The sequence below is a fragment of the Dysidea avara genome, chromosome 1, assembly GCF_963678975.1.
Source record: "Dysidea avara chromosome 1, odDysAvar1.4, whole genome shotgun sequence".
NCBI lineage: Eukaryota > Metazoa > Porifera > Demospongiae > Dictyoceratida > Dysideidae > Dysidea > Dysidea avara.
Genome location: NC_089272.1, coordinates 25,877,158 through 25,903,842, shown reverse-complemented (window position 1 = coordinate 25,903,842; position 26,685 = coordinate 25,877,158). Strand labels below are relative to the sequence as shown.

General features: G+C 37.9%; 1 protein-coding gene across 1 annotated transcript; it reads right to left on the bottom strand.

Annotated features, from left to right (window-relative positions):
* Positions 1–200: 200 nt before the first annotated feature.
* Positions 201–24,851, bottom strand: LOC136239812 (uncharacterized). The gene is made up of 10 exons (XM_066030591.1): positions 24,725–24,851; positions 17,921–18,011; positions 17,341–17,658; positions 14,515–14,838; positions 13,030–13,347; positions 8,464–8,787; positions 4,821–5,073; positions 1,169–1,238; positions 427–495; positions 201–260 (listed from the first exon to the last, which is right to left on the bottom strand). Exons 2-10 carry the CDS (start codon positions 17,997–17,999, stop codon positions 201–203), a joined length of 1,815 nt encoding a protein of 604 aa, XP_065886663.1. The 5' UTR covers positions 18,000–18,011; positions 24,725–24,851.
* Positions 24,852–26,685: the final 1,834 nt, after the last annotated feature.

Sequence of the window (26,685 nt, the reverse complement as noted above, 5' to 3'; positions counted from 1 at the left end):
ACTACCGTGTGTCTTGATAGTGTAGAATAATGCATGTACACTACTGCTTAATGCTTTGTGGCTAAAGTGGATGAAGCCTCGTCTTTAACAGACATTCAATAGAGAGAACTTTGTTGATGAAAATGTCAGACCATTAGTGCAATATACTGTACACTTATGAAACATGGAGAGGATTTATAGTTAAAAGAATGCAATTGCAGCTAATCAAATTGATTGTACATGCATACATCCATGACATATTGTGTCATGTTGTAGTAATACTGTCAAGCAGAAACATTTAGTAGCAGAAACATGTCTGACTACTCCATTAGAAATTAAGTGTAATGAGACTGCTCTAATAAAATCTCTTCACAAAGTCATTATATCACAGCATATTATTTACATAAATTAACATACATGCATGATGCATACTGTATATTGACTTACCTTGTCTGACTGTAGAAACACTTCACTGTTTGCATCGCTCAGCATGTCACTGACTGTGGCTGTCACATTCTTGTAGTAGTACACAGTACAAAATTATGTGAATAAATAATTTAAAGATGGTACATACATATATGGATAATCTGTTGACATGCACTACAATTTTAATTTGAACTATAACATTAAACTATTAATTGCTGACTTGACAGTAAGGTAGCCATGTCATGGAAAATTACGGATGATTCCCATTTACAAACGTAGGGAAGGCATTCACACTGCTGCAGATTGACACCTTGGGCTGTCAGAACAAAGGAATGGAGGACGATAAAGGTAAGTCCATGATGTGTGTATTATATATACTGCAGTATGCCAAAAATAAACCTTAAGCAACATTGAACAGTACGTAATTGAGCCTATAGCATTAGCTGTTATCAAGTTATGCTTATCTGAAGGCAGGTATGCAGGCAGGATGGCAAGCAGACACACAGGCAGGCAGGCAGGCAGGCAGGCAGGAAATTCCACTGAATACTTTTTAAAATCAATTGGAAGCTTATAGCTAAGGCCATATTGAAGGCACTTTTGGTCTTGGTTACACTCCCAACAGAAAATCTGACAGTTTTGACTCATGACTAAATCTGGAAGTTAACTTTAACCATACCCCTGCGATGGCTTGTTACATACATACATTAGGTTCAGTATGTGTATGCAATATAGGCATGCAAAAAGATTTGATAAACAAACTCACATTCAAAATCACATCAACAACTTCAATAGTACCATTTTCAGTCAATGCTGAAGTAGTTTTTTTAATAATTCTGCAAAGTTGATATCAAAATTTATTATAAGGGAAACAGGAACAATATACGTACATACAAGAATATTCAATGCAAAGCAGAATCTACAATTATGATGGTGTTAGTATGGTAGTATGGGTCCCATCACACGCTAGCAATGAGTTGATAAAAGTTATAGTTATATCACAATATTTTAGTTATTGACATTAGTCTAAGGTGAAAACTGAGGACGAGTGTTAATATAACTAAGATATTCTATGACTGCTGTAATATAACTGGCTTATATCCAAGTAAAACACTGTCGGTACTTTGATTTGTGTGGCTTCATGTACAGCCAAGGGCGACTGAAAATATCTAAGACTGTTGTGATATAACTGGCTTATATCCAACTTAATTCTACACACATGCAATTTACCAACTTTGATGATTCATAACTTCAGATAGAAATATGCCATTGACTCAAAATTTGGTCAGTGGTGAGCACCAACATATCTGAGTAGATGAAGAAAAGTTCAGGCTTATATGCATTTTGAACACTACATTATGGCATTCCAAGTTCATAGGATGTGTGTGGAAGACCCCTTTTTGCATATCTGGTCATACAGCTATGCACATGTGACTGTTCTATTAGGGTGACTATTGTATTAGAGTATCTCAAGTCAGCTTTTCACCTACCAGGAGTGTGTCACTATTTAGTATTTTTTTTGTGCCAGCATTATCTGAATACAATAATAACAAGGTGTATTGCCATGATAGATTGTTAATAGGTATGCTTGATTTTTATTAATCAACCAAGATTGCAGTAATAGGCGTGGCATTGAACTTATCGTGAAGTTACTGGTATCTACGGAGTGTAAGTGCTTAAATAACTTTGTGGCATCTAAACAGAGCATCTAAGTATGCTGCTCAAAGAAAGGAAAAATTAACACCTTAATATGGTTTCATTGAAGAAGCTGATCGAAGATACAGTAAAAGGAAAGACAAGGTGTGGAGGGCACACACACAATGGAACCCCAAAGACACATCCCACTGGTATGTTTGTTATAATGGTGGCTGTGTGCTGCTTTGTTTGGCCTCCAGCCTTGTAACTGTGGTCAGGCAAAGCTGACTGGCTGGCTGGGTTGCAGGCAGGCAGGCAGGCAGGCAGGCAGGCAGGCAGGCAGGCAGGCAGGCAGGCAGGCAGGCAGGCAGGCAGGCAGGCAGGCAGGCAGGCAGGCAGGCAGGCAGGCAGGCAGGCAGGCAGGCAGGCAGGCAGGCAGGCAGGCAGGCAGGCAGGCAGGCAGGCAGGCAGGCAGGCAGGCAGGCAGGCAGGCAGGCAGGCAGGCAGGCAGGCAGGCAGGCAGGCAGGCAGGCAGGCAGGCAGGCAGGCAGGCAGGCAGGCAGGCAGGCAGGCAGGCAGGCAGGCAGGCAGGCAGGCAGGCAGGCAGGCAGGCAGGCAGGCAGGCAGGCAGGCAGGCAGGCAGGCAGGCAGGCAGGCAGGCAGGCAGGCAGGCAGGCAGGCAGGCAGGCAGGCAGGCAGGCAGGCAGGCAGGCAGGCAGGCAGGCAGGCAGGCAGGCAGGCAGGCAGGCAGGCAGGCAGGCAGGCAGGTAGGCAGGCAGGCAGGCAGGCAGGCAGGCAGGCAGGCAGGCAGGCAGGCAGGCAGGCAGGCAGGCAGGCAAAAAATCAAGTTTCAACAATTTACAAAAAATTAATTTTGGCCATCTGTAAGTGTTTTCTTGTTTTTAATGCTGCATTTGAAGTTATATAGATGGACTAATATTACAAGTACAGTAGAAGGAAGAATTAGGAATTTTAAGCTGGATTGGGGATCAAAGAACAAAAAAGCAGGGAAACAAGGGAACAGCTAAAAAGTTGTGAAACTAGGTAGGTTGCCTATACCTACAGATATACTAGTGGACATGTAATCCCTACTCTTCAGTCTATAACCATGATTGAATTAGGGATTATATGTCCATAGTATATCTGCAAGTATAGGCAACCTCCCTAGTTTCACAACTTTTTATCTGCTCCCTTGCTTCCCTGCTTTTTTGTTCTTTGATCCTAATACTTAAAATTCCTAATTTTTCCCTCTACTTGTTTGTTTTATTTTTTAATACCACAATTATGTCTACTGAATCCACATTACAAGAAAGAATGGTTCCAGGCGAGGTGCCAGGTATTCCATAAAATAATTATGCATCTGAACATGCACTCCAATAATCAATTACGCACTGAAAAGTGAGGTGGTCATTACGCTTTGTTTGTAGCTATGCTCTACTCGTTACACAGCGTTACAAATGAAGGACAGTATAAGAAACTTCTCTGCAATGAATCTAGTTGCTATGGAAAATGCAAGCGAAAAGCATAACACAGCCGAAGGGAAGTCATATCATGCTATCGCAAATTGACACCTTATGTTGTCAGTGGAAAGAACTAGAACACAAAGGAGGACAAAGGTAGGTCCATGATACGTACATTGTACATACTGCGGTTGGCAAAAAGGCACATCTCTAGATGAAGCTATGTCGAACAGTGAAGATATCAAGCTCGTAGCCTTATTCATTGTCGAGTTATGCTTGGCTGAAGGCATCAGTTAATTAGTCAGTAGAAAGTCCAGTTAAATAGGAATTTTTTTTAAATTCCATAGAAACTTGTTGGAAGGTTTGGAGTCACTTTTGAAGGCATTTTTGGGCTTGGCTATGCCTAACCAATACTGCCAAGCTGTTATAAAGGAAATTTGAGGCTGGTTTTAGGATAATATGTTTGGGCAAGAAAGCCCAAAACTGCATGATCCCTAATATACAGTACTACCATACTGTATGATTCCATAAATGTGATTTTCGTTGCATAAGATGTTTATAAGAAGACTTTTAAATGTTGCATTGTAGGTATGCGCATCATTTTGTGGGAATCCAAATGGTTAGTAAATGAAAGGTATAGTCATATACACTTCAAAATATTACACTCTTAGAAGGTTATATTACTACTGCTAAGTAAATGAGTTCAAATGCTTACTGATCTTAGATAGGCTTGAGAACATTATGCTTTTTAAATTACCTGGAAATTCCTTTTTATTCACCTATTATTCCTAAAATTATTCTCAAATATTTCCTGGAGTACATAGTTGCTGGAACAGTACGTAGAAGTCACATGGATTTTCTTCTGCAGCTGAAAATATCACTTCCAGGCATAAAAACAATGCATAAAGATCGAGATACCCCAATAAAGTGATCACATAAAACCTAGGTGACTATTTTATTAGGGTAAGTGTCTGCTCTAAGAGTAACTATCTTTTTCATGATTTTGATCTAACAATGTTTGAGGATGTGTTTACAAAATTCTTTGCAATACTGCAACAAGGACCCGTGAATTCTAATTAATTATTCTTACAATCATCCTATCATTCCGGAATTATTCTTGCCACCTATTATCCTGGAAATCATTCTGGCATAATGTATGCATGCCTATTCTTAGAATTTTCAAACTAAAACTTGATCAATTGAAGGCCCTATACTTATTGGAAAGCTAGATAAAGAAGAAAAAAAAACAATAATACTGTATATGGATATGTGTGCTGTGTGTATGTGTGTGTATACTCATGCACACTAGCAAAATTTTAACACCTTGAAACTGTATCAATAATTCCAATGGTAGTATTTAGGTTGGTGAGAGAAAGGTTTCCACTTGTTCCGTTAATAACATTGCTCAACTCTTCACTGATACCTTGCAATTCATAAAGAATATCTATGATACTCCTGTTAGTATTGAGATCATCTTCCAGTTTGTTAACACTCTCTTGTAGGTCAACAAGTTCAGCATTTATACATTGCGTAAAACCATCCAGGTCATTTTGAAAGCACCTTTGATAATCAAATCCTATTACACATAAAAGTACATGCAAAATAAGAGACCAAGTTTGGAGTTGTACATATATTATGTTGAATGGCTAAGAACTACAGTACAAAATCATGCTACAACAGTATGCAAGGGCGATTAATACAGTAGTCCTGTTGGGATGTAAGAAAAAGATGTACATGGTACACTCAGATGTACACTACATTATTTAAACAAGTTTAGGGAAAAAGTGGGAATTAACTATTATGTAGGTATAGGTGACCTCCCTTGTTTCATTACTATTTTCCCTTATTTCATGTCTTGGGTTAAAGCCATATTGAACAGCAGGTGGGCAGGAGGGAAGGCGGGCAGGAAGGCAGGCAGTCTGTAGAAACTTCAGTTAAACAAGAAATTTCAAAACATCTTATTGATAGTCACTCTAGAGACATTTTTTGCCTTGATATTACACCTAACCAATACTATCAAGCTGTCATGAAGGAAAAATGAGGCTGGTAGCATGGTGATATTTTTGACTTAAAAGCCCAAATCTTCATGATCCCTACTATACAGTAGTACCATACTGTATGATTTTTTCGGTATCCTTAAGCTAAGTACTGTAAAACCAAGGGTGCCAGATAAAGTGCAACCAGTGAAGCCAGAGCCTCACCACTTTTTGGCTGAAATGAAATAAAACTTTCAAACTTGGTGAAGCCAAAGCTAAAAGTTGTGAACATGTAATGCACACTTAGCATTCATGTAATGCCATAGAAACAGTTAACACTTATCAAACGTGTCTTCACCCATAACAGCTTCCTGTTGACTTCATACAGTATCAAGCGCCTCTATAAACAATTACCATTATAATTAGCTTTAGTTTTGTTTGTCTTTGCAGCTACTTTGAGAAGATTCCTTACAGATATTTTAATTACTAAACTCAAATGGCAATGTTATACAGGGTGCTTTTTGATCAGTGTCTACAACATTCAACATTGTCAATTTGTCATGCAGGTAGCTAGCTAGCATGTAGCACCTTGCACACAGTATTATACAGGGGCGGATCCAGGAGCTGGCAAGGGGAGGGGCACAAACAGGCTAAGTTGTAGGTGTCAGATTCTCTTGTTAGTTGCTGAATTTTTGAAGCAGCAAGTAATCACCTCTTAGTAGTGTCTCACTGTTTATTTTAGCCATTTTGGCCTTTTGCAGAAGGTTGTGAAGTCTTAAAAGTTATTTTAAAGGCTCTGAATGTCTTAAACAGCAGCAACACGATAATTATTTTAGAGGCGCTTAATACGCTCGAAGGTGCTGGGTGACTATTTCACAGCTAGTTAGACTTTGGTTTGCTTTAGTTTCAGGAAAATTTGTAATAAATGTTAGTAAAATGTGCATACAGTATTTTCATGAGTTTTATAAACTGATCTTGGCCTGACATAAAGTTTAGTATTTTAATCAGAAGTAGCTAGCTAGCTATGGCTGGCTCCTCCACAAGATGAGGGGGGGAGGGCATTTGCCCCAAATGCCCCATCCTGGATCCACCATTGTTATAACCAGTGTTGGGAGTAATGCACTACTTATGTAACGCGTTACGTAATATTATTACTTTTGTGGTACCTAAGTAATATATAACAAAATACGGTATAAAAACAGGTAATATAACTCAAGTTACTTTACTTACAAATGTAACGCGTTACCTAAGTAATATAGTTACTGTAACAAGTCTAATATTATGTAATATTATTACTCCAAGTAACGAAGTTACTAATCTCGTTAGTAATCCACTGAGTAATGCCTAGCCACAACGAAGTATTGAAGCCTACTGAATGAAGCTTATCCACCAGCTTCTTACTTATAACCGAGATTTGCACATTGCCCAACAACGAAATCATGTCACGTAATAAGGTGGTAGTTTCACACGTAACAGCTTAAGGTTGTGGACATAAAGTAATATAATATGTAATACTATTATAGTTACTTTATTTTATGGGTAATATGTAACTGTAACTAAATAGTTCATATGTAATATGTAACTAGTTACTTTTAAAATGTAACTTGCCCAACACTGATTATAACCCAAAATTGACTCCAAATGTGACCGGATTTGTGAAAAGAGGTCTTCCACACACATCCAATTCTATAAAAACAGAAGACTCAGTGCTCAATTATTATTAAACTGAAAACTTTTCTGTCCACTAAGCTATGTTGGTGCTGACTACTGATCAAAGTTCAACTGAATAGCCTCTTCCAATCAAAAGTTATGAATTATCAAAGTTGGTAAATTGGAAAAGTTCCCTTTTCACAAATCTAGCCACAAATAACATCTCAAAATACGAATATTTTAATTTTTCCATGCCCCAGACCCTTCTAGACTAGCTTCCTTTGGTAGCATTAGGACTGAGCTTTTCCACTTTGACTTTTAGTCTGACACCCCTGTGTAAAACAACAGTTGTGAGTTTGGTGCAGAGTGAAAAAGACAACTTTGAGTACTAACATCATGTCATTCATGTGAGAAAAATTATATTTTAAAATTGAATAGTTATGAAGATTGTTTATTGATGTTATTTTAAGAGTCCTTTTTTGCTCAAGGGAGCAAGTATAAACATGGTATGGAGATGGTTTAACTAACAATCCATGAGTATAAGCTACTGTTAGAGAAGGGATCAGTTTATATTTAAAATGCCATAACTCATGTGTGATTTAGTCAAGTTACTTCACATATAAGAGCATAATGCAGCACAACTACAGTCCAAGCTCTCACCCCTATTATATAGTCTACAGTCTACTTTGTATCTATACCAAAATGGCCAAGGTGTGAGAAGAGGGTGCAGCCCTCCAAAATACCAGCCGAGGATGAAAAATGTTGTGAAATCAAAGGTGCCAATAAACAACTGCAATGATGTTAATGCAGTAATTTTTAATGATGATGGTGATATCATTAAAAATGATTGCATTACCATCATTGCAGAGAAGGTTGGTCACGTTTCATCAAACATCTCATGATCTCAATAAAAAGTTCGACCTACAGTATTCAACCCTGACACCTCAGTATCATTATAAAGTATTGTATTGTGCAAATTGATATCGATAAATTATGGTTCCCAAAGCCCTTCTTTCAGCTGCCCAACACCTTGTGTGGCTTTTATAACCAAGAAATACATACTACATTATGCATACTTCTAGCGAATGTGATAAAGGGCCTCATAATAACGATGCTAATTTCAGACACCATGTTGTATTGTGTAATCATATGTAGTAGCAAGTCATAGGGCTATGACGTGTGACCAACCTCCTCTGCCATCATTGCAGTCATTTCTTGGCTGCCATCTATGATTTCAAAACTTTTATACCTTGGCCTTTTTAGAAGACAGCAACCTCTTTTCACAGCTTGGCTGTTTTGATATAGATACAAAGTATACTGTACATACAAATGTTACTAACCCATCACATCCAACTGCAGTGTAACACTGTAATTAGCCATAACTGGTGAACTTGTGTTGATCACTACCTCACACTGGTACATTGTACCATTATCAGTTGTGGTCAATTGTGAGATGGTGTAAATGTCTCTGTACACTACTGAGTTGTCTGTTGTGGTGCTAATATTAACTCCCTCCATCCTCTCTAATTCTGTATCATTGCTATTCCACACAATATCCACTCTACTGGTGATACCTTTCACAGTAGTCACATTACATTCCAGTGTTAGTGACTGACCAACTATCTGAGGTTTGAGGGCAACAACATTGATATTGGGAGTAGGAACTGTGAATAAAACAATAATTAGTGTATTAACAAAATATCTTGCATGTGAGTGCATGGTGTAACCTAGGATGGGCCTGTACAGGCATGCTATCCTTAATTCAGGGGAATGTAGACAGGAAAACTGTTTATGGACTTACAGAAGAACAACACAATATCAAAGTTAGGAAAACTAAGATTTCAGGAGGTCAACATAACTAAAATTATTAGCAGAACTGAACTAGCACCCCAACTTTTACTTATTGAAATGTAAGGAAGCCACATACATTCCACCCATCATACAGGCATTAGCTGCAGTAAAGAAAACAGGGTGGGCCTGTACTACTTCTAATTCAGGGGAATGCAGAAAGAAAATTTACTTACAGACTCACAGAAGAACAACACAATATCAAAGTTGTACAGTGACAATGCATACACATTGGGTTTTCATAATTATTGTAAAGTTAATTGCAGAACTGAAGAAATGTAAAATGTTCAGCTATATTCCACACATCATACAGGCATTACAACAGGCAAGGCAAATTTATTTTTGGAAAGGCACATGTATTTTTGGCTTAAGTGACATTGGACAGTAAAGAAATCAAGCCTGTAGTGTTAAACATTATAGTCACGTTACAGTTTGTTTGGCTGAAGGTATTTGTATGTTAGTTAGTTATTGTACTATAGTAGAATAATTATTCAGTTAAATTATATACTTTTATTTTTAAGGGGTTCAGGGTCACTCTGAAGGCAAAGTTTTATGGTGGGTTGATTGTGTATGACTGATGCTATGTACCAAGCTATTCTGAAATAAAAATGAGGTTGGATTTGGGTGGTAGTTACTGTTGGGCAGGAAAGCTCAAACCTTTAGGCCAAACGTATAGTGCAGGCAGGCAGGTCATTACCATTCTCTAGTGCTTGCCACAATTATAGTTAGTTAGGCTTAGCTATTCTCAACCCTCTGGCAGACATAGGCTAACTTGTATAACTCTGCATGTAATTTGGTGCACTACAATTGTAGGTAGGTAGTCATACTTCATGACAGTTCAACTTCTTACTTGTAAATTCTGCAAATGCTGATGTCAGATACTTTTCTCTTGGCTACAATGTGCAAGGTAGCTACTTATGAGTGCAACAACCTTGAAAACTGAACTGCACACATTCAATATTTTGCAAATTAGATCAAATAATGGTTAAATCTTTAATGATGAGGAAATACGTGTAGGAATTAAAATACATGTGGGCACTGATTAAAATCAGAAAATCATTAAATAATGACCTCATGATCTCTAACGAGTATAATTGAGAATAGATCATAGAAAAACATAGGGAAACCGTCTACAACTGCAGATATACCAGTGAACATTTATCCATCTATACCCATGACCGAATTAAGGATGAAATGTCCACTAGTACAGTATATCTGCAGGTGTAGGTGACCTTTCTGGCCCTACTATTTTCTATGATCCCTAATCAGACTTAAAATTCTTATTTTTCCTTATATTTGTTTGTTTACTTTTTTGTAACATTATAATGACTGGTGAACCAGGGCATACCGCATCAAGGTAATTAAGGTTTTGACTGAATGCATGCCCCAACTATCAATTACTGACTCGAAAGTGAATTGGCCATTACGCTTCTCTTTCAGCTATGTGTTTAGCCCATTTAACAGCATTACAAACATAGAACAGTTGGAGAAGTGCCTCTGCTATCAATCCAGTCACCATGGAAAATACAGACGATTCCCCTTACGCTACTGCAAATTGAGCTGTCAGCAAAACTGAAGAAATGGGACACAAAGGAAGACAAAGGTAAGTCCATAATGCAAGCATTGTACACAGTGCAGTATGCCGAAAGGCACCTGTTGGGCTGCAGCAACGGCAAACAGTGAAAAATCAAGCCCATATAGCTAGTAAGTAACCTGTGTTTGGTCCCTTTAGTCATAGCTCACCACAGGAATTATTACTAATTATCAATGTATAGTACTGTATTTGTGTGGTAGAATTATGATACTGCATTTTTTCTTAGTACAGGTATCAATTATGCTGCTCTTTTCTACAACTGAGCACTCATAACTATTATAATGTACAGTAGGATATATCTTGCCATTCTGAACCAGAGAAACAGTGTTCCTAGAAAAAACATTCTTTAAACCTCTAAAACTTTTGCCTTCCTCTGTGTCTTCAGCGGGTGTATCCATTCACTGGACTGGAATACTGGACTGGACTACTGGACTGGCATATTTTTGGTTTTTGCACATTCTGTGGTTAAAATTTATTGAGTCTTGCAAGCCAAGAGTTCTGAGGGAACCTACATCCCACTACTAAATGCTCAATATGAGCAGTAGAGTATGGGATAACTGTCTTAATAATTTTGCTGTGATTTATTATGTCCTACAATACTTATTCCTTACCCTGGTGTACAGTAATGCTGTAGGGAATGTATATCAGTAATAGTTAACCAGCGATCAACTCGCCAGTTGACAAGATATCCTTAGTGTGAGCTCAAGGAGCAAGCTATATAAGTATAGTCTTGCGTGGCAAGACCTTTACTTCTGGAGAAAAGCTTACCAATTAGAATTTTTTTCAGTTTGTGCTTAATTATAATCATTGTGTCCCGCAGCACTGAAAACAAGTCCGTCCATGCTAGCTCAATTCCTGAGCTCACACTAAGGATATCTTGAAGGATATTGTCAACTGGCAAGTTGATCGCTGGTTAATTATTGCTGATATACATTCCCTACAGCATTACTGTACAGCAGGGTAGGGAATAAGTGTTGTAGGACATAATAAATCACAATGAAAATATTAAAAGACAGTTATCGCATACTCTACTGCTCATATTCAGCATTTAGTAGTGGGCCATAGGTTCCCTCAGGACCCTTGACTTGTGAGACTCAATAAATTTTAACCACAGAATGTGCAAGGACCAAAAATATACCAGTCCAGTAATCCAGTCCAGTATTCCAGTCCAGTATTCCAGTCCAGTAGTCCAGTACAGTGAATGGATACACCCGTCTTCAACATTGTATAGACCTGTCTATGCTGAAAGGTGCATCCATTCACTGGACTGGACTACTGGACTGGATTACTGGACTCAAACATTTTGTTTTCATGCCTTTCATAGCTAGACTTCATCACAGAAGTATTTTAGAAATCAAACCATTCACCACAAGACGTACTGTAAAACTTGCAACAAGACATATAAACTTTGTACATTAATACACTAAAACATCAATGTAGTTTGTTATCAAAAATAATGTGCCTACTGCTAGCAATTATACAAGCACTGTGCACTGTTAACGCTACTAAATGCACCTGTCAGTCTTCTCTAGTCTTCTTTTGTAAATTAACATGCATTAACATCAAATTCAATCAGTTTTACACCTGCAATTGTATTGAAATAATGTAACATCGAATAACCTTACAGCAGTCTGCGTATTCACTATAGATTGGCCAGATCCTTGTTTTATAATGCTTGTAAATAGCAATGTGTTCAGTTAGCCAGAGAAACATTCCCAATGCACACACCATAAAACTGGCAGGTAAGGCTGCGTTTTTGTGAAAAACTACATGTAGTGTACACATTTTTAAGAATAAGTCAACCTACTGATTATACATAGCATTAAATAGACTACTAAAACTAGACTACATAGCTGTTTGTGCCTCTAAAATGCAAGACAAGACACTGATAATCCTGAGTGTGTAATATGCACAAAGTAATGATCATAATACTAATCACTTTTAGTAGTTGAAAAAGGTACAGTATTTGAGCAAACTTTATGTGATTCTAGCAATCTAGACTATTAGTCAAGTCCAGTAAATGGATACACCCCTATGCTAAATACACATTCAATAAATCTATATTGCTTAGGATGGAAGTCTATCATTTCACAGAACTTATTAACAGCATTGCGTCTTTATAAATATTATATAGTTGTGTGATGCAAACTGTTCAAACTACAATCCTTGTTGTTGCTAGGCTTAAGCATTAAATGTTGAATCAAAAACTGGGCTGAAATGTAGCTATACAGGTGATTTAAGCTATTAAAAAGTTACTCAAGTATGTATTGTTGCAGCATCTTTAACATTCAGTAAACTCTTAACCTGCAGGATTACTGTAGCATTTTATAAAATATGCAAAATTATTGCTATGTAAACAGAGGCCACATAGTTAGACTTGCATTTTGTGGCAGTTTGATCTGTAGGGAAGTAGGTGTGTCCAACTTTTTACTGAAACTCCTATATGCTGACTACAAACACTAACCTATCACATCCAATATCATATTATCAGTAGCATTAACTGGTGGAGTAGCACTGATGGAAACTTCACACTGGTATGCTCTACTATCATCAGTTGTGCTCAGTTGTGAGATGATGTACGAGTGTATGTAAACTACCGTGTTGCCTATAGGATTAGCCTTGCCAACTCCTGTCACCCTCTGTAATACTACACCATTGCTTCTCCATGTAACATTAACTGCACTGTTGCTGACGCTTGCCACAGTAGTCACACTACAGTCCAGTGACACTGCCTGACCAACAATCTGAGGAGTGCTTGTGATACTTACAGTGGGAGCAGGGACTAAAAATATGCATATATAAGAATTAATGAACATATTATCACAAGTTGAAGTAATGTACATGTTAAAATCAAGACACACAATAGTGTGTCATGCAGCCAAGAAAGCCGGCATGCCACACCATGAGTATATTTGTAAAAATTTAAGCTATATACAAGTCACTCTGTAGATGTTACAAGTCACCCTGTAGAATGATCAGCTGCAATCAAGTCACTATGTGGAAAGTTCAGCTACAAACAAATTAGCTTACCCATTTAAAAAATCACCCAGTAGATAGTTCAGTTATACGTAATACCCTACACAGGGTGGGGGTGGATCCAGGCTTTTAAAAGGAGGGTCCACTCTGAAGCCTGATAGTTTTAGTTTTAGTCCAGCTCTCTCAGTCCAGCTACCTAGTAATATTGCAAATCTCTCCAACAAAGTTTCGTTGTTGAATCTAGGCCTTCAGAAATGCAACTGAAGTGCATCTATATTAGTTGTAATAGCATTAAACAATAATTGTTTTTAGAGGATTTGTTGTGTATGAAGATACTGGGGTAGCAGTTTCATATGATTAACAGTTAAAATGAGCGTTTTGCCACTATAAGTCTTTATAATAAGTATTTCTTTAAATTACAAGACGAAATTGGTTATAGAGTTTAACTTGTCAGCAGGTTACAAGTAATTCTACAACTCTTTCAAACAGGGGTCCCATGGATCCACCCCTGTAGGGATCAGTCATGCTACAGGTCACCCTAATAGCTGCATGATAATCATTTTATTCAGTTTCAGATAAAGACACATAGTTGTACTCTTTTTTCTTTTTCAAAATTCCTATAGTAAAGAGAGAAAAAAGCCCCAAAGCTTGAAATGAAGTGATATTTATATGAAAACAGCCAAGCTGTGAAAAAAGTTGCGGCCTCCAAAAAAGCCAGGGTGGTGAAGGTTGTGAAATCAAAGATGGCAGTCATTGAATGACTACAATGATGCTAATGCCAGCCATTTAATGATGTCAGTAATATCATTAATTAATGATTGGCATTAAGCCATTTCTTGGTTGCCATCTTTGATTTCACAACTTTTTTTGGTTTTACCCTGGCCTTTTTGGAGGACTGTAACCTTTTTTCACAGCTTGGCTGTTTTGGTATAGATATAAAGTACTCTATAAATACAAATTTAATGTTACTAACCCATCACATCCAAATGCAGTGTAACACTGTAATTAGCCATTGTTGGTGGACTAGTGTTGATCACTACCTCACACCGGTACATTGTATCATTATCAGTTGTGGTCAATTGTGAGATGGTGTAAATGTCTCTGTACACTACTGAGTTTTCTGGTGTGGAGGTAATATCAACTTCTTCAATCCTCTCTAATTCCATATCATTGCTATTCCACACAATATCCACTCTACTGGTGACACCTCTTACAGTAGTTATATTACATTCCAGTGTTAGTGACTGACCAACTATCTGAGGGTTGAGGGCAACAACAGTGATATTGGGAGTAGGAACTGTGAATAAAACAATAATTAGTGTATTAACAAAATATCTTGCATGTGAGTGCATGGTGTAACCTAGGATGGGCCTGTACAGGCATGCTACCCCTAATTCAGGGGAATGTAGACAGGAAAACTTCTCATGGAAGGTAATACATTGAGATTTCAGGAAGTCAACATATTCTAAAATAAATTTCAGAACTGAACTAGCACCCCAAATTTCACTTCTTGAAATGTAAGGAATCCAGGTATATTCCAGCCATTACAGCAGTAAAGAAAACAGGGGTGGGCCTGTACATGTATACTCCTCCTAATTCAACGGAATATAGAAAGGAAATTTGCATAAATATTGCACCAAGGCATCAACTTAAAACAAAAAAAAATAATGAACCACCCTATATGTAGCTAGAGGTGGCCTACAATATTTGTTTATAACATGCCATACTCATTATTATTAAATGATCTACTACTCTGCACTGTTTATTGTTACAATGCACATTTTTATGTATAATTTTATTCTGTGAATTTCGTTGCAAAAGCCACAATTTGACTTTGACAACATTGAAAACTATTAGTAAGCTAAAATGTAAAAATGTTTTTACAGGAATTATAGCCCAGGTTGTCTCCTTCCAGAAAATAGTTGGTGTACTGAAAAATTCTTAAGCATATGAAAATTTACAAAAAAAACTATGAAAATCAAGACAACACCTGTAACATCACTTCAGAATTAAAATTTTAAAACATCTTGTAATTATTTTTACAGGAAGTTTTAGACTTGATAAAAGAACCATCTAGCTACTACAAAATTTAAAACTAGTTTCTTTAAAAGGTAAAGATATAAAATTTGCCATATTTGTGTTCATTTACATGGCAACCAGTACACAAATAAGCAGAAAGATTTGAATGTAACTATTTACAAAAATCATAATTAAGATATCTGCTGTTGATCTGGAGTTATATATATCAGTATGAAAAATGTAAATTTTAATGTTTTGGAAGTTTACATTATGTCTTGGTAGAAGAAAAACATGCACAACATCAAAGTTGCACAGTAACAATTTACATTGGGTCTTCAGGGTGGAAAAGTCAACATAATAAAATTACAGCAATTACAGAACTGAAAATACACCCCAACTGTCAATTACTACAATGTAAGATGACCAGCTCTATTCCATACATCATACAGGCATTACAGTAGTAAAAAAACACCTCTACCTGCAAAATAACACCTACATATTTAAGGCTTTACAGCACAAGTGCTGAAGGTCTGTAGGACACCTGGTCCTACAGCTTGTTTAAAGTTATTACAGAAAGTGTGTTTGAAAAGGTGGAGTAAGGAGAAAAAATCCATGACTGGACCTAGACTGCCTCAAACCTGCAGTCATCCGATTAATGCTCGAACACTTACAGGAGTCTGCCAGCATATGTGATGGGACACAATAGAGAACAATGGTAAGTACATGCAAGTACTGTAGCTGTTGTGGCATGTATTTTTGACATTGGACAGTGAAGAAATCAAGCCTGTAGCTTTAAACATAGTCAACTTACAGTTTGTTTGGCTGAAGATATCAGTACGTTAGTTAATTAGTTACTGTACTAGAAATTCAGTTAAATTATATACTTTTAAATTTAAGGTGTTCAGGGTCACTCTGAAGGCATACCGGTATTCTATGTCTTCAACATTGTCTCCTAGACCTTACTACACTGAATACACATTCAATAAAGTAATATTTTAAATGCAGTAGTTACTGAACCAAAAGTTGGTTCGGACTCGCTATTGAACCGACAGTAAACTTAGACAAAAAAGGGTCCGGCACTAAATGAAAAAAAAACCCCACAAAACTCAACCTGGGATAGAACCCTGGACCACTGGAACTGTAGGCAGTGGGCTAACCACTGTGCTACTGCTGCTAGCTACCCACTCACTACCCTACTTTTCTACCTTATAAATAGTAGTCTCACTATATACACTATAATACAGTAAGAAGAATGCTTGGGGAAACTACTAGATGCATCCCCTAAAGTTGAATGCTCAGAGAAACTACTAGACATGAAAATAAAAACCTTTCAGTTCAGTAACCACTTCCTATTTTAAAATGGAGGTGGCTTAGGAAGACATATTTTGGAAGTATGTAGTTGTGTGAAAAAAATTGTTAAAACGACAATTTTTGTTACTACAAGGTGTGAGCATCATGAAATAACAATTAACAATTCTCACAACTGGGCTGAAATGTAGTTAAACAGCTATTTTAAAAAAAAATGAAACATGTAATAAGGAGGTACATATTTTTTATGATAAGTTAATTATTTAAGTATCTTTAGCTTCTATTATTATTCATGCAATAAATCTCTTAAGCTGCAGCATCACTGTAGCATTTTATAAGATGTGCAGATTGCCATGTAAACAGAGGCCACATAAATTGCACTTGGTGTGAGTTTAATCTGTAGGGAAGTAGGTGTGTCCACTTATTACTTGAACTCTGTCTACACCACTGCATGCTGCCTACGAACACTAACCTATCACATCTAATATTATATTATCAGTAGCATTAACTGGGGGAGTAGCACTGATGGAAACTTCACACTGGTATGCTCTACCATCATCAGTTGTGGTCAATCGTGAGATGATGTAAGAGTGTATGTAAACTACCGTATTGCCCATAGGATTAGCAGTGCCAACTCCTGTCACCCTCTGTAATACTACACCATTGCTTCTCCATGTAACATTCACTGCACTATTGCTGACGCTTGCCACAGTAGTCACACTACAGTCCAGTGACACTGCCTGACCAACAATCCGAGGAGTGCTAGTGACACTTACAGTGGGAGCAGAGACTAAGAAAATAAGAATTAATATCACAAGTGGACAAATTAATAATAACATTAACAATAACAAAATCAGACACTGCAGTACATATGTACTTTGTTTCATAAGAAAAAAGTGTTCAGTGTTGGTAGGTATCACATTAATGAAATGCATTGATACTGACAGTATATTACATAATAGTCAGTGTATACAGAATACTATAATACAGAGTTTGCTGAAGCAGATCCATAAATACAGATTAATACAATATGCTAACAAACAGCAACTTACTTTGTGCTACACAATTATTTGCTAACATCAAAGCCAAACATAATGTTCTAATAATGTGAAAAGTATCAGTCACTTTCATGATGTCGCTATACTGAAATAAAACATGTTATATACAAACTACAAATATATATAATCAGTTCATAGGTAGTTGGCAATTTTTCAAAATAAATTTTGTTCTGCAGCTGTATCATCCATTTAATGATATCAGTGTTATTTATTTATTAAGGCTTTACAGCACAAGTGCTGAAGGTCTGTAGGATACCTGGTCCTACAGCCTGTTTAAAGTTATTACAGAAAGTGTGTTTGGAAAGGTGGAGAAAGGAGAAAAAATCCATGACTGGACCTGGGCAGCCTTGAACCTGCAGCCATCCGATTAGCGCTCGAACACTTACATGAGTCTGCCAGGCAGTCAGGATGTTTTCTTCTAGTCAATTTCATGTATATTTATCCATAGGAACTCTAGAGAGTGTATTATCTCTAAGTACCCCATGTGGAACCGAATGGATATTATTTATTAAGGTTTTACAGCACAAGTGCTGAAGGTCTGTAGGACACCTGGTCCTACAGCCTGTTTAAAGTTGTTACAGAAAGTGTGTTTGAAAAGGTGGAGAAAGGAGAAAGGAATCCATCACTGGACCTGGGCAGCCTCAAACCTGCAGCCATCTGATTAAGGATGAGTATAGGTTAAGTCAATCATGACACAACTGGTTTATGTTACATCTCTAAGAAGCCTAAGCTTATATTTTATTGTACCTTTTCTGATGCTTGTCAGGGAATGGCAGTGCTGTTTGTTTAAAACCTAATAGAGTCCACATGTACCACCCTGATATAACTCCTTTAAATTTACCTACTACAACACAGGGTACACCATATAGTTGAAAACAGCAAAATTAAATATTGAAACTGAAAACCGAATTGAGAATAAAAGATTGAAGCTGAAATCCCTAAATTGTCAAAACTTCCTTTTTACAAGAGCATCTCATGAAAGACCACGTATTTGTCAATCAGTTCCCAAAAAGCTGCTATCATGTGTGATTTATACTGTCTCATGATGTTTTAAAGTGACACAATTGAGACCACAATATGTAACCAAACTTGACAAAACTATGGTTCCATACACATCCAATTCTTTTGCCTCTCAGCATGGTATTGATGTAGAATGACAGGTCAGACTATTAATCTGATGATACACTCCTATATTGTTCTCCAAACTCATGAAACTGGATATTTGTGCATATGAGATTTTATCAAATTAAGTCACATACAGCTATGTTGATATGTTGATTAATAAGGTTACCTTGCTTTTACTACTACATATGTATACGTACATCAGTGTGAGAAACAAGTTGATGTTGTACTACTTCTAAAATTCAGGCACCTTGCAGCTTCGTAGCTAACTCATCTGGAATTAACTAACCATGTTATTATTTTAGCTAAAAGGTCTTTGATTTTGCAATAATGCATCAAATATTGTAACTACTAATTCATGATATTTTTCTAAGGAAGTGCTTGCTAAACAAACCACTTTTAACACACAGAAGTATCTTCTAATTTACTGTTTTATAGTTTTACCATAGTGTAGTGTTTTTCCCCCACAAATTCTCTCAATAAAGCCTCAAAAAAAAGAGCTGCTCTTCATTTTCGTTTGGGTACATGGTAGTATACGAGGCCACACACACACACACACACACACACACACACACACACACACACACACACACACACAAACGTTTACAAAAACAAGTTTTGTAAACCAGGCACATGTATACAGCCAGCCTTTCCATGCACCTACACTATAGTTTAATGACCTCCTGACCTGAAATATTTGACCAATATCAAGTTCAGTTATTCAGTTTGATTTTCTGTTTTCAATTTCACAATGTTTAAGTTTCCAAATTTCATTTTTTGAATGGCCCCACAATACAGTTACAGTATCTGTTATTATACATTGTGGCTATTATGGTAGTGCACCTTTGATCTGACATTGCAATATTATGTACAAATAATTTCACTGTGGGTTAGATCACAAGCACTTGTGAATTCCATTTAATTGCCAACCATGGCATCTATCAATATATCTCTAATTATTTTTCTCCACGTCTAAAATTTTTGTCACATTTGGGATTGACATCATTAATACAGTACATGGTAAGTTTACTTAGCCGGATCAGAAAATACACAGTATCTGCTAAGTGAATCCTCTTGTACTTGTCCTCATCCCAACTATAGATATGAACCACACCTTAGTGTAGGGTATATCAAAAATATTTGTGCTTAAGTGGTATAATTATGCTATGAATGATTAATGATTTATACTAGCATAAGGTAATCAAACAGTACCTGCAGTATTTATCAACTACATGATTTCCAGAGAAAATTATATTAACGTGTAATTGTGTACTTGCTTGTCTGTTTAGCTACACTAAAAAATCCACCAGTGACACCTTTTAAAATCCTGTTTCAGTATAAGGTATGCAAGATGTAACATAGTGTTTCAAAAAGGAAGTGTTAATAGCTAAATATAATCAAACTACAACAAAATCTACTGGTACTATGCATGATGCAAGTTGCCTGAAATCTTTACAACACAACAGTGTGACTGACCAGACAACATAATTAAGTAAAGTCTTTGTACAGTCTGACAGCAATAGCTACTGTACATGGATCTCTTGGGAATTGAACAGTAAGCTGTCTGCAAAATTATGTGGAGGGTATTCAATATTATAGACAGAGTTAATCATGCACCTCTGTGGAGTATTTGACACTTTAATCACAATAATATTTTATGTAGTCATAGTGAATAGCTAGCATAAATAAGCTTGCACACAGTGGCACACAATATGTAGATACAGTATAATAGCTATGCATAACATTTTTAAATTTCTAATTTCTCTAGTAGGGTCCATAATTTATGAAAATCAAATTGATTGTAGGCTCTGTTACCACTGAGCAGTGGAAAGTACTTGACACTGGAAGGTGATAGGTATTCTTTCTGGGAATATCAGGCTATTGACTGTGTAAATACCCATCCCATTGTGGCCAGTTTCCTTCGTCACCTATAGTTTGCAACGGAATTCTACATGATGATAGTTTTACAAATGCATGCAAAGGTAGCACTGCACTATTAATTTATGATGTTATCTTTTTTTTATTTTTGCTTAGCTACGCACCTCAAGCTAATGCACCTATCAATGTTAAGCCCCACTACCCCCCTCCCGGGCTTACTAAGGGATTAGTGGGGGATTTTCGCCGATTTGATCAGAAATTTTGCCCCACCAGTGGGGCATTTGACCGTTCGAAATTTTAGGCGTTTGCTTTAGCTTGCGAGCTATGAGAATTGATCTGTTTCCTAAAGTTTATTTCAGCGATACTACATGGAGATTTGACCACTAGTTGTTCCCCAGTGGGTGGAGAATTTGATTTTTCAAAAAGTCAAATCCCCACCATTTCCCCCACTACGCCCGGGAGGGGGGAGGTGGGGGATAACATTGATAGGTGCATAAGCCAGTGCATTACTCTATCACTTGGGTACTGTATGGTGAACACCAGCGTTGAAACCGGGTGTGTCACCCGGGTCATATTTTGTCCGGGTCAGACCCGCTTTAAAAATTATCCGGGTATGACCCGGATTGGATCACGTGCGAAGCATATTGTTTAGTTGGACGGTACGGGAGCAAATTGTTTAGTTGGACGGTACGGAAGTGTATAAACGCGTCATAGTCAAGTCTTGATGCAACTCAGCTTCTTCCGTTAACCACGCCCACTTATCGGACGACTGCCTGGAACCATATGTGCAGCCACGCCCATTTATCGGTGATATTAAAGTCTACAGGTATGCACGAAACTATGGTCATAGCTGCCTGCTGGCTTATGAGGAGCCACGCCCATTAATCGATTGTTTGTTTTGTTCTTTTACGCTTAATTTTTTTTCAGATCCACAATAACTTATTACAAACAACTATTACAACTACATATCACCATTTCATTTCCTTCTCTACCAGTGCCAGATCAGGAGGCTTCAAATTACATCACAATCCCTCCACCACTAACAAGCAATGACACTTTTACTTTGTAAGGATCTGTCGCTTATGGAATGCACTTCCATTAATTGACATTAATCTGTCTATTGATACTATCAGAAACAGAGTCAAGTCCCACTTCTGGAATCATTTCATTCATAACTTTGACCCCCTCAATCCCATACACTGCACTACCACTGTCCCTGTAGTCGGTGTGTTACTGATCATTTCTCGATTAACTACACACTGTTTTAGACAATTTATCATGTGTTCTTTTATTATTATTTTATAATTACTACTTTTGGCTGTATAGGCACAAGCCTACAGACCTTTAGTACACCATGTGTATTGTCAATTCTTGTATCTGTGTGTGTACCTAAGCTCATGCTTGTATGTGTGTACTATAAAGCATTAATAAATAATAAATAAATAAACTACAGCTAGCTACAGGGGGGAAACTATTACTAGGGAAAAGGGGATTTATTTATTGTTACTGGGCAGACGGCAATTGCCGATGCGCCCAGGGGGCGATCAACACCCCAAAGAAATCACACATACACATAAGATATACAGCAAACAATTAGATAGACAATAAGTAATTAGTAAATGTATCTATGTTTTCTGATTCTATGACAGATACTGGCAAGCTGTTCCAATCTTTGATTGTTCTTGGAAAAAAAGCATGTTGATAATAACTGGACCGTGTACTGGGTTGGATAAAGTGGTGAGTGTGGTGGTGTCTGGTGGATCGTTGAGTTGGCAAGAAATATGGTGGAATGGATAATCCTGATAAGTTGTTGATTCCTTTATAAAATGTTTGTAGTCGACCAATTCTTCGTCTAGATTCAAGTGACGGCCAACCCAAAATCTCTAGCATATCAGTTACACTGCTAAGTCTATTATAGTCAGACAGTGCCCACCGAGCAGCTCTACGTTGGACCTTTTCTAGGGACAAGATGTCATTTTGTTGGTATGGGTCCCATACTGATGCTGCATACTCTAAAACAGGACGAACTATAGTAAGGTAGGCAGTGGCTTTAACTGAGGGAGAACAGTTACTCAAGTTTCGTCTTAAAAAGTTGAATAATTGTGATGCTTTTGCAGCAGTTCTAGTAATATGATTAGACCATGATAGGGATTCGTGTAACAGGACACCCAAATACAAATGCTCATCTCTTACTTCTAGAATATGATTATGTAGTTGGTAGTCATATTGAAATGGATCAAGTGATCGAGAGCATCGAATTAGTACACACTTAGATACGTTGAACTTCATTTGCCAAAGTGTTGCCCACTGAGATAATAGATCAAGATCACGCTGAAGGATAATAGAATCATTTTCACACTTAATAACTCTGTATAAGATGCAGTCATCAGCAAACAGACGAATTGAAGATGACACTCTATTTGCAATATCGTTAATGTATAATAAAAACAATAAGGGACCCAAGACAGTCCCTTGAGGCACACCTGATAGTACGGAAACCGGGGATTGTCATCATCATCCGAGCCCTGAAGGGCCCAGTACCTCAAGATCATCTTAGCATTGTTGGACCACAGTTGCACAGACAGTTGTTGTGGCAAGTTCTTTCTAGCAACTTTCAGAGGGACATCGCTGCGAGGAGTGGTACGGTCAGCTATATTCTGTAAAGGTTTTAGAGCAAAAGGTGTCCAAACTCCAAATGTTTCCACAACTAATGGAATGAAATCTGACCCCACCTTCTCCACAGCTGCCAAATGCTTCTCATCCTTGGCAACCTCTCCAGCAGCAGCAGCCACCCCAGCACATGAAGCACAGGAGGAGATAAAAGCAGGCTGAGTGGTGCAGCGTATGGAGACATCGAAGTAAGCTGGACGACCATGCTGGAAGTCAGGATGAAAAACATCGCCAGGGCGCAACCCATCATCATAAGAAGCTCTCTGTTCCCTAAGAACCCCAGGCTGATCCTGTGAAAGGGCATCGATTGTTATTGTACGAGATAGGTCAAGGCTAATTTCTTTCGTGAGCCACGCCCATTTTATATCGGAATGTGTCGTACTTTTTAAAATCATGGTGTGTTAGGTATGCGCAAAGCCACACCTACTTGCAGGAAACGTATCTTGCTTTATGCAAATTTACGTGGAATCTTGCCTACTGACTAGTCACCATCGTTAAGTATAGACACCTCGTGCTTAACGCGCTAGTCGGCACTCGGGTCAGCAATAGTGACCCCGTTTCAACTCTGGTGAACACAGCAGTAATATTCTGTATATAGCTGGCTAGGTGGCGTATAATCCACTGCTAAAACTCTGCCTGCCTTCAAGGGGAAGTGGTACGTAGCTAAAGCGGCATTGAAAGAAATTTTATTGAAGTTGTCCGTCTACTTCTAATTTCACTTTTTGTGAGGAGTAGCTACGTTTATAGGCTTGTCCTATTGTATAACCCAGTCTCTTCAGTGACAAAATTCATAATGTCACCAGCAGCAATAATAGGCTATAGCTACGCTCACAATATTAAATTTAGCTTGAGCATATATAGCTAGTTAGCTATAGCTTCGTACGTACATGTATTCATTTTTGTGAAGTCTTTTGCTACTAGTTAATAATTCTGCTACAATGTCGACCTTGTACTGTAGCTACAGTATGTGGCATCTAACATCTAGTGCGAGAAAAAAGTAGGGTGTAGCTAGCTATACATATGCAACTGTTTCGGAACTGTCATTGATATAAACCATGCAACTGAACTATGCACATACAACTAGCAAAACGTGTTACAGTTATACGTGTAATCTATACACACACTTACACACAGGAGTGAGTCTCTGATCAGCTTTTCCACTGTCAATGTGTAGCTAGCTGCTAGTAGAGTATGCAGCTATGACTATTATCGTTGTCACGACTATCTGTGTGACTACGATTCCACAGCTTCATATATATATATATGTAAACAATTAACCATAATCCACATACCATTGGTTACCCATGTCGCGTACTTGTCTATTAAGGTAGCTACGTGCAGCCCCTGTAGACCGCAATAAAAATAGAAAGTAGTTACTGAACCTAAAGGTTTGTATTTTCGCGTCTATAGTAGTTTCCCCGAGCATTCGACTTTAGGGGACGTACCCAGTAGTTTCCCAGAGCATTCGACTTTAGGGGATGCGCCCAGTAGTTGCCCCGAGCATTCGACTTTAGGGGACTGCCGTAAAAATAATAGGAAGTGGTTATACTGAACCGAAAGTCCGGCGGTTCACTGAACCACTGTGACAGTCATGACGTGACACTCACCAAATTGACTTTTCCGGGCTATGAGAAGGGCCAAATAACAAACAGTGAAATAGACTATGAATCTAGACTGCTTTAATAATCACGTGATTCTTGCACTTTCCATGAATTTAATTATGGGAGTCACATATTATGTAAAGGCCCCTCCATCAGGAAACCCGTTATAATGTTCAAGAACGGTGAACCATAGATGGTCACTCACGAATTACCAAGTAGAAAAGTATTAGGACCGAGATTAGGATGTTGCTAGTCAAGAAGGCTGGCCACTGAAAGGTTGGGCTGTTTGCAGAAAACGTTTAGCTATAGCTACTCAGTTTTAATACATGTGGCTACCGGCATCCGCAGATTCTCCAAAACTTATATATGCTAAGTATGCAACACCAAGGGTAGTGGAAAGGATCAAGAATATCCTACATAATGGTTGCAGAAGTAATATTCCTGGCCGGACTGGAAGACAGTTGTTAATTGAGTGGTTGTTGATACTGCCATTATAATTACTGGCCAGCATAGGCGCGCATAATCAAAAAAACCTTGAGTAGGTCTACTACTTTTGTGACAGTACCATGTCTTGTGTAGCATGCAGCCAGTTGTGAGGCCTTCCGACCCCAATACTTTACTAGACGTGACACATACAGTATATATGTCTCAGGGGCGTACGGAGGGGGGTTTCCAGGGGTTTCAGGAAACCCATTTGGATTTTACTCAGTACTTGAAACATTAAGAATTTGAAACTTCAGGTTTCCAGAATCTGAAATCTGTCATGGAACAGGACACATTGTAAACTTTTATCTTAGTTAGATAATAGTTTCTCACATGATAGCAACACTTATATTATAGCATTGTTCTGAATTATGATCCTGGTGAAAAGATCGAGATACTCTAATAAAGCAGTCAGGCAATATAAACTACTCTAATATAACAGTAGTCACTTAGCTGTAGTGGAAACCCCTTTGCAAAATTCCTGCGTATGCCCCTGTGTCTGGTAGATTCAAGATTTATGGTCACAGTCCTGACTTGATATAATACTGTATATTTCATATGTGCAGTGGTCAGCATAAGTTGACCAATATCTGTACTGGTATAGTTTGCTAAACTATAGCTGTATGTAACCACGACTGCTGATGTGCAGTCTGTAGTTGCAGTACTGAGGAGCAAAAGCAAATAAGACATTTCAGAGGCTACGTATATGGCCTGTAAGTGCCTGTTGGATATCAGCAATGTATATTACAGTCATGTATAGTGAAGTGATAACTTAGCTGATGTGCCACTGCACTATACTACCGGACAATCAGCTGCTTATGGTGCAGTCATAGTGAGTATAATATTGGCTTACTTGCTAGTAGGGTGCAGTCACTCTTGGCACATCTGATGTGTTCCTGTATATCCAGATGGTTAAGGCTGTTCTTGACTGCCACCAACTTAATTATTTGCATCCAAGATTGCTATCCTGTCACTGAATTGGTATATATATATTGACTAGCAGTA

What these genes read in the sequence shown, in the direction of transcription:
- LOC136239812 (XM_066030591.1), bottom strand. Translation starts at nt 17,999, where the DNA reads ATGAAAGTGACTGATACTTTTCACATTATTAGAACATTATGTTTGGCT. An exon ending in TATAATATTAGATGTGATAG is followed by an intron (nt 14,839 to 17,340) that starts GTTAGTGTTCGT and finishes TTTTATTCACAG; the next exon opens with TTCCTACTCCCAATATCACT. An exon ending in TATGATATTGGATGTGATAG is followed by an intron (nt 8,788 to 13,029) that starts GTTAGTGTTTGT and finishes TTTTATTCACAG; the next exon opens with TTCCTACTCCCAATATCAAT.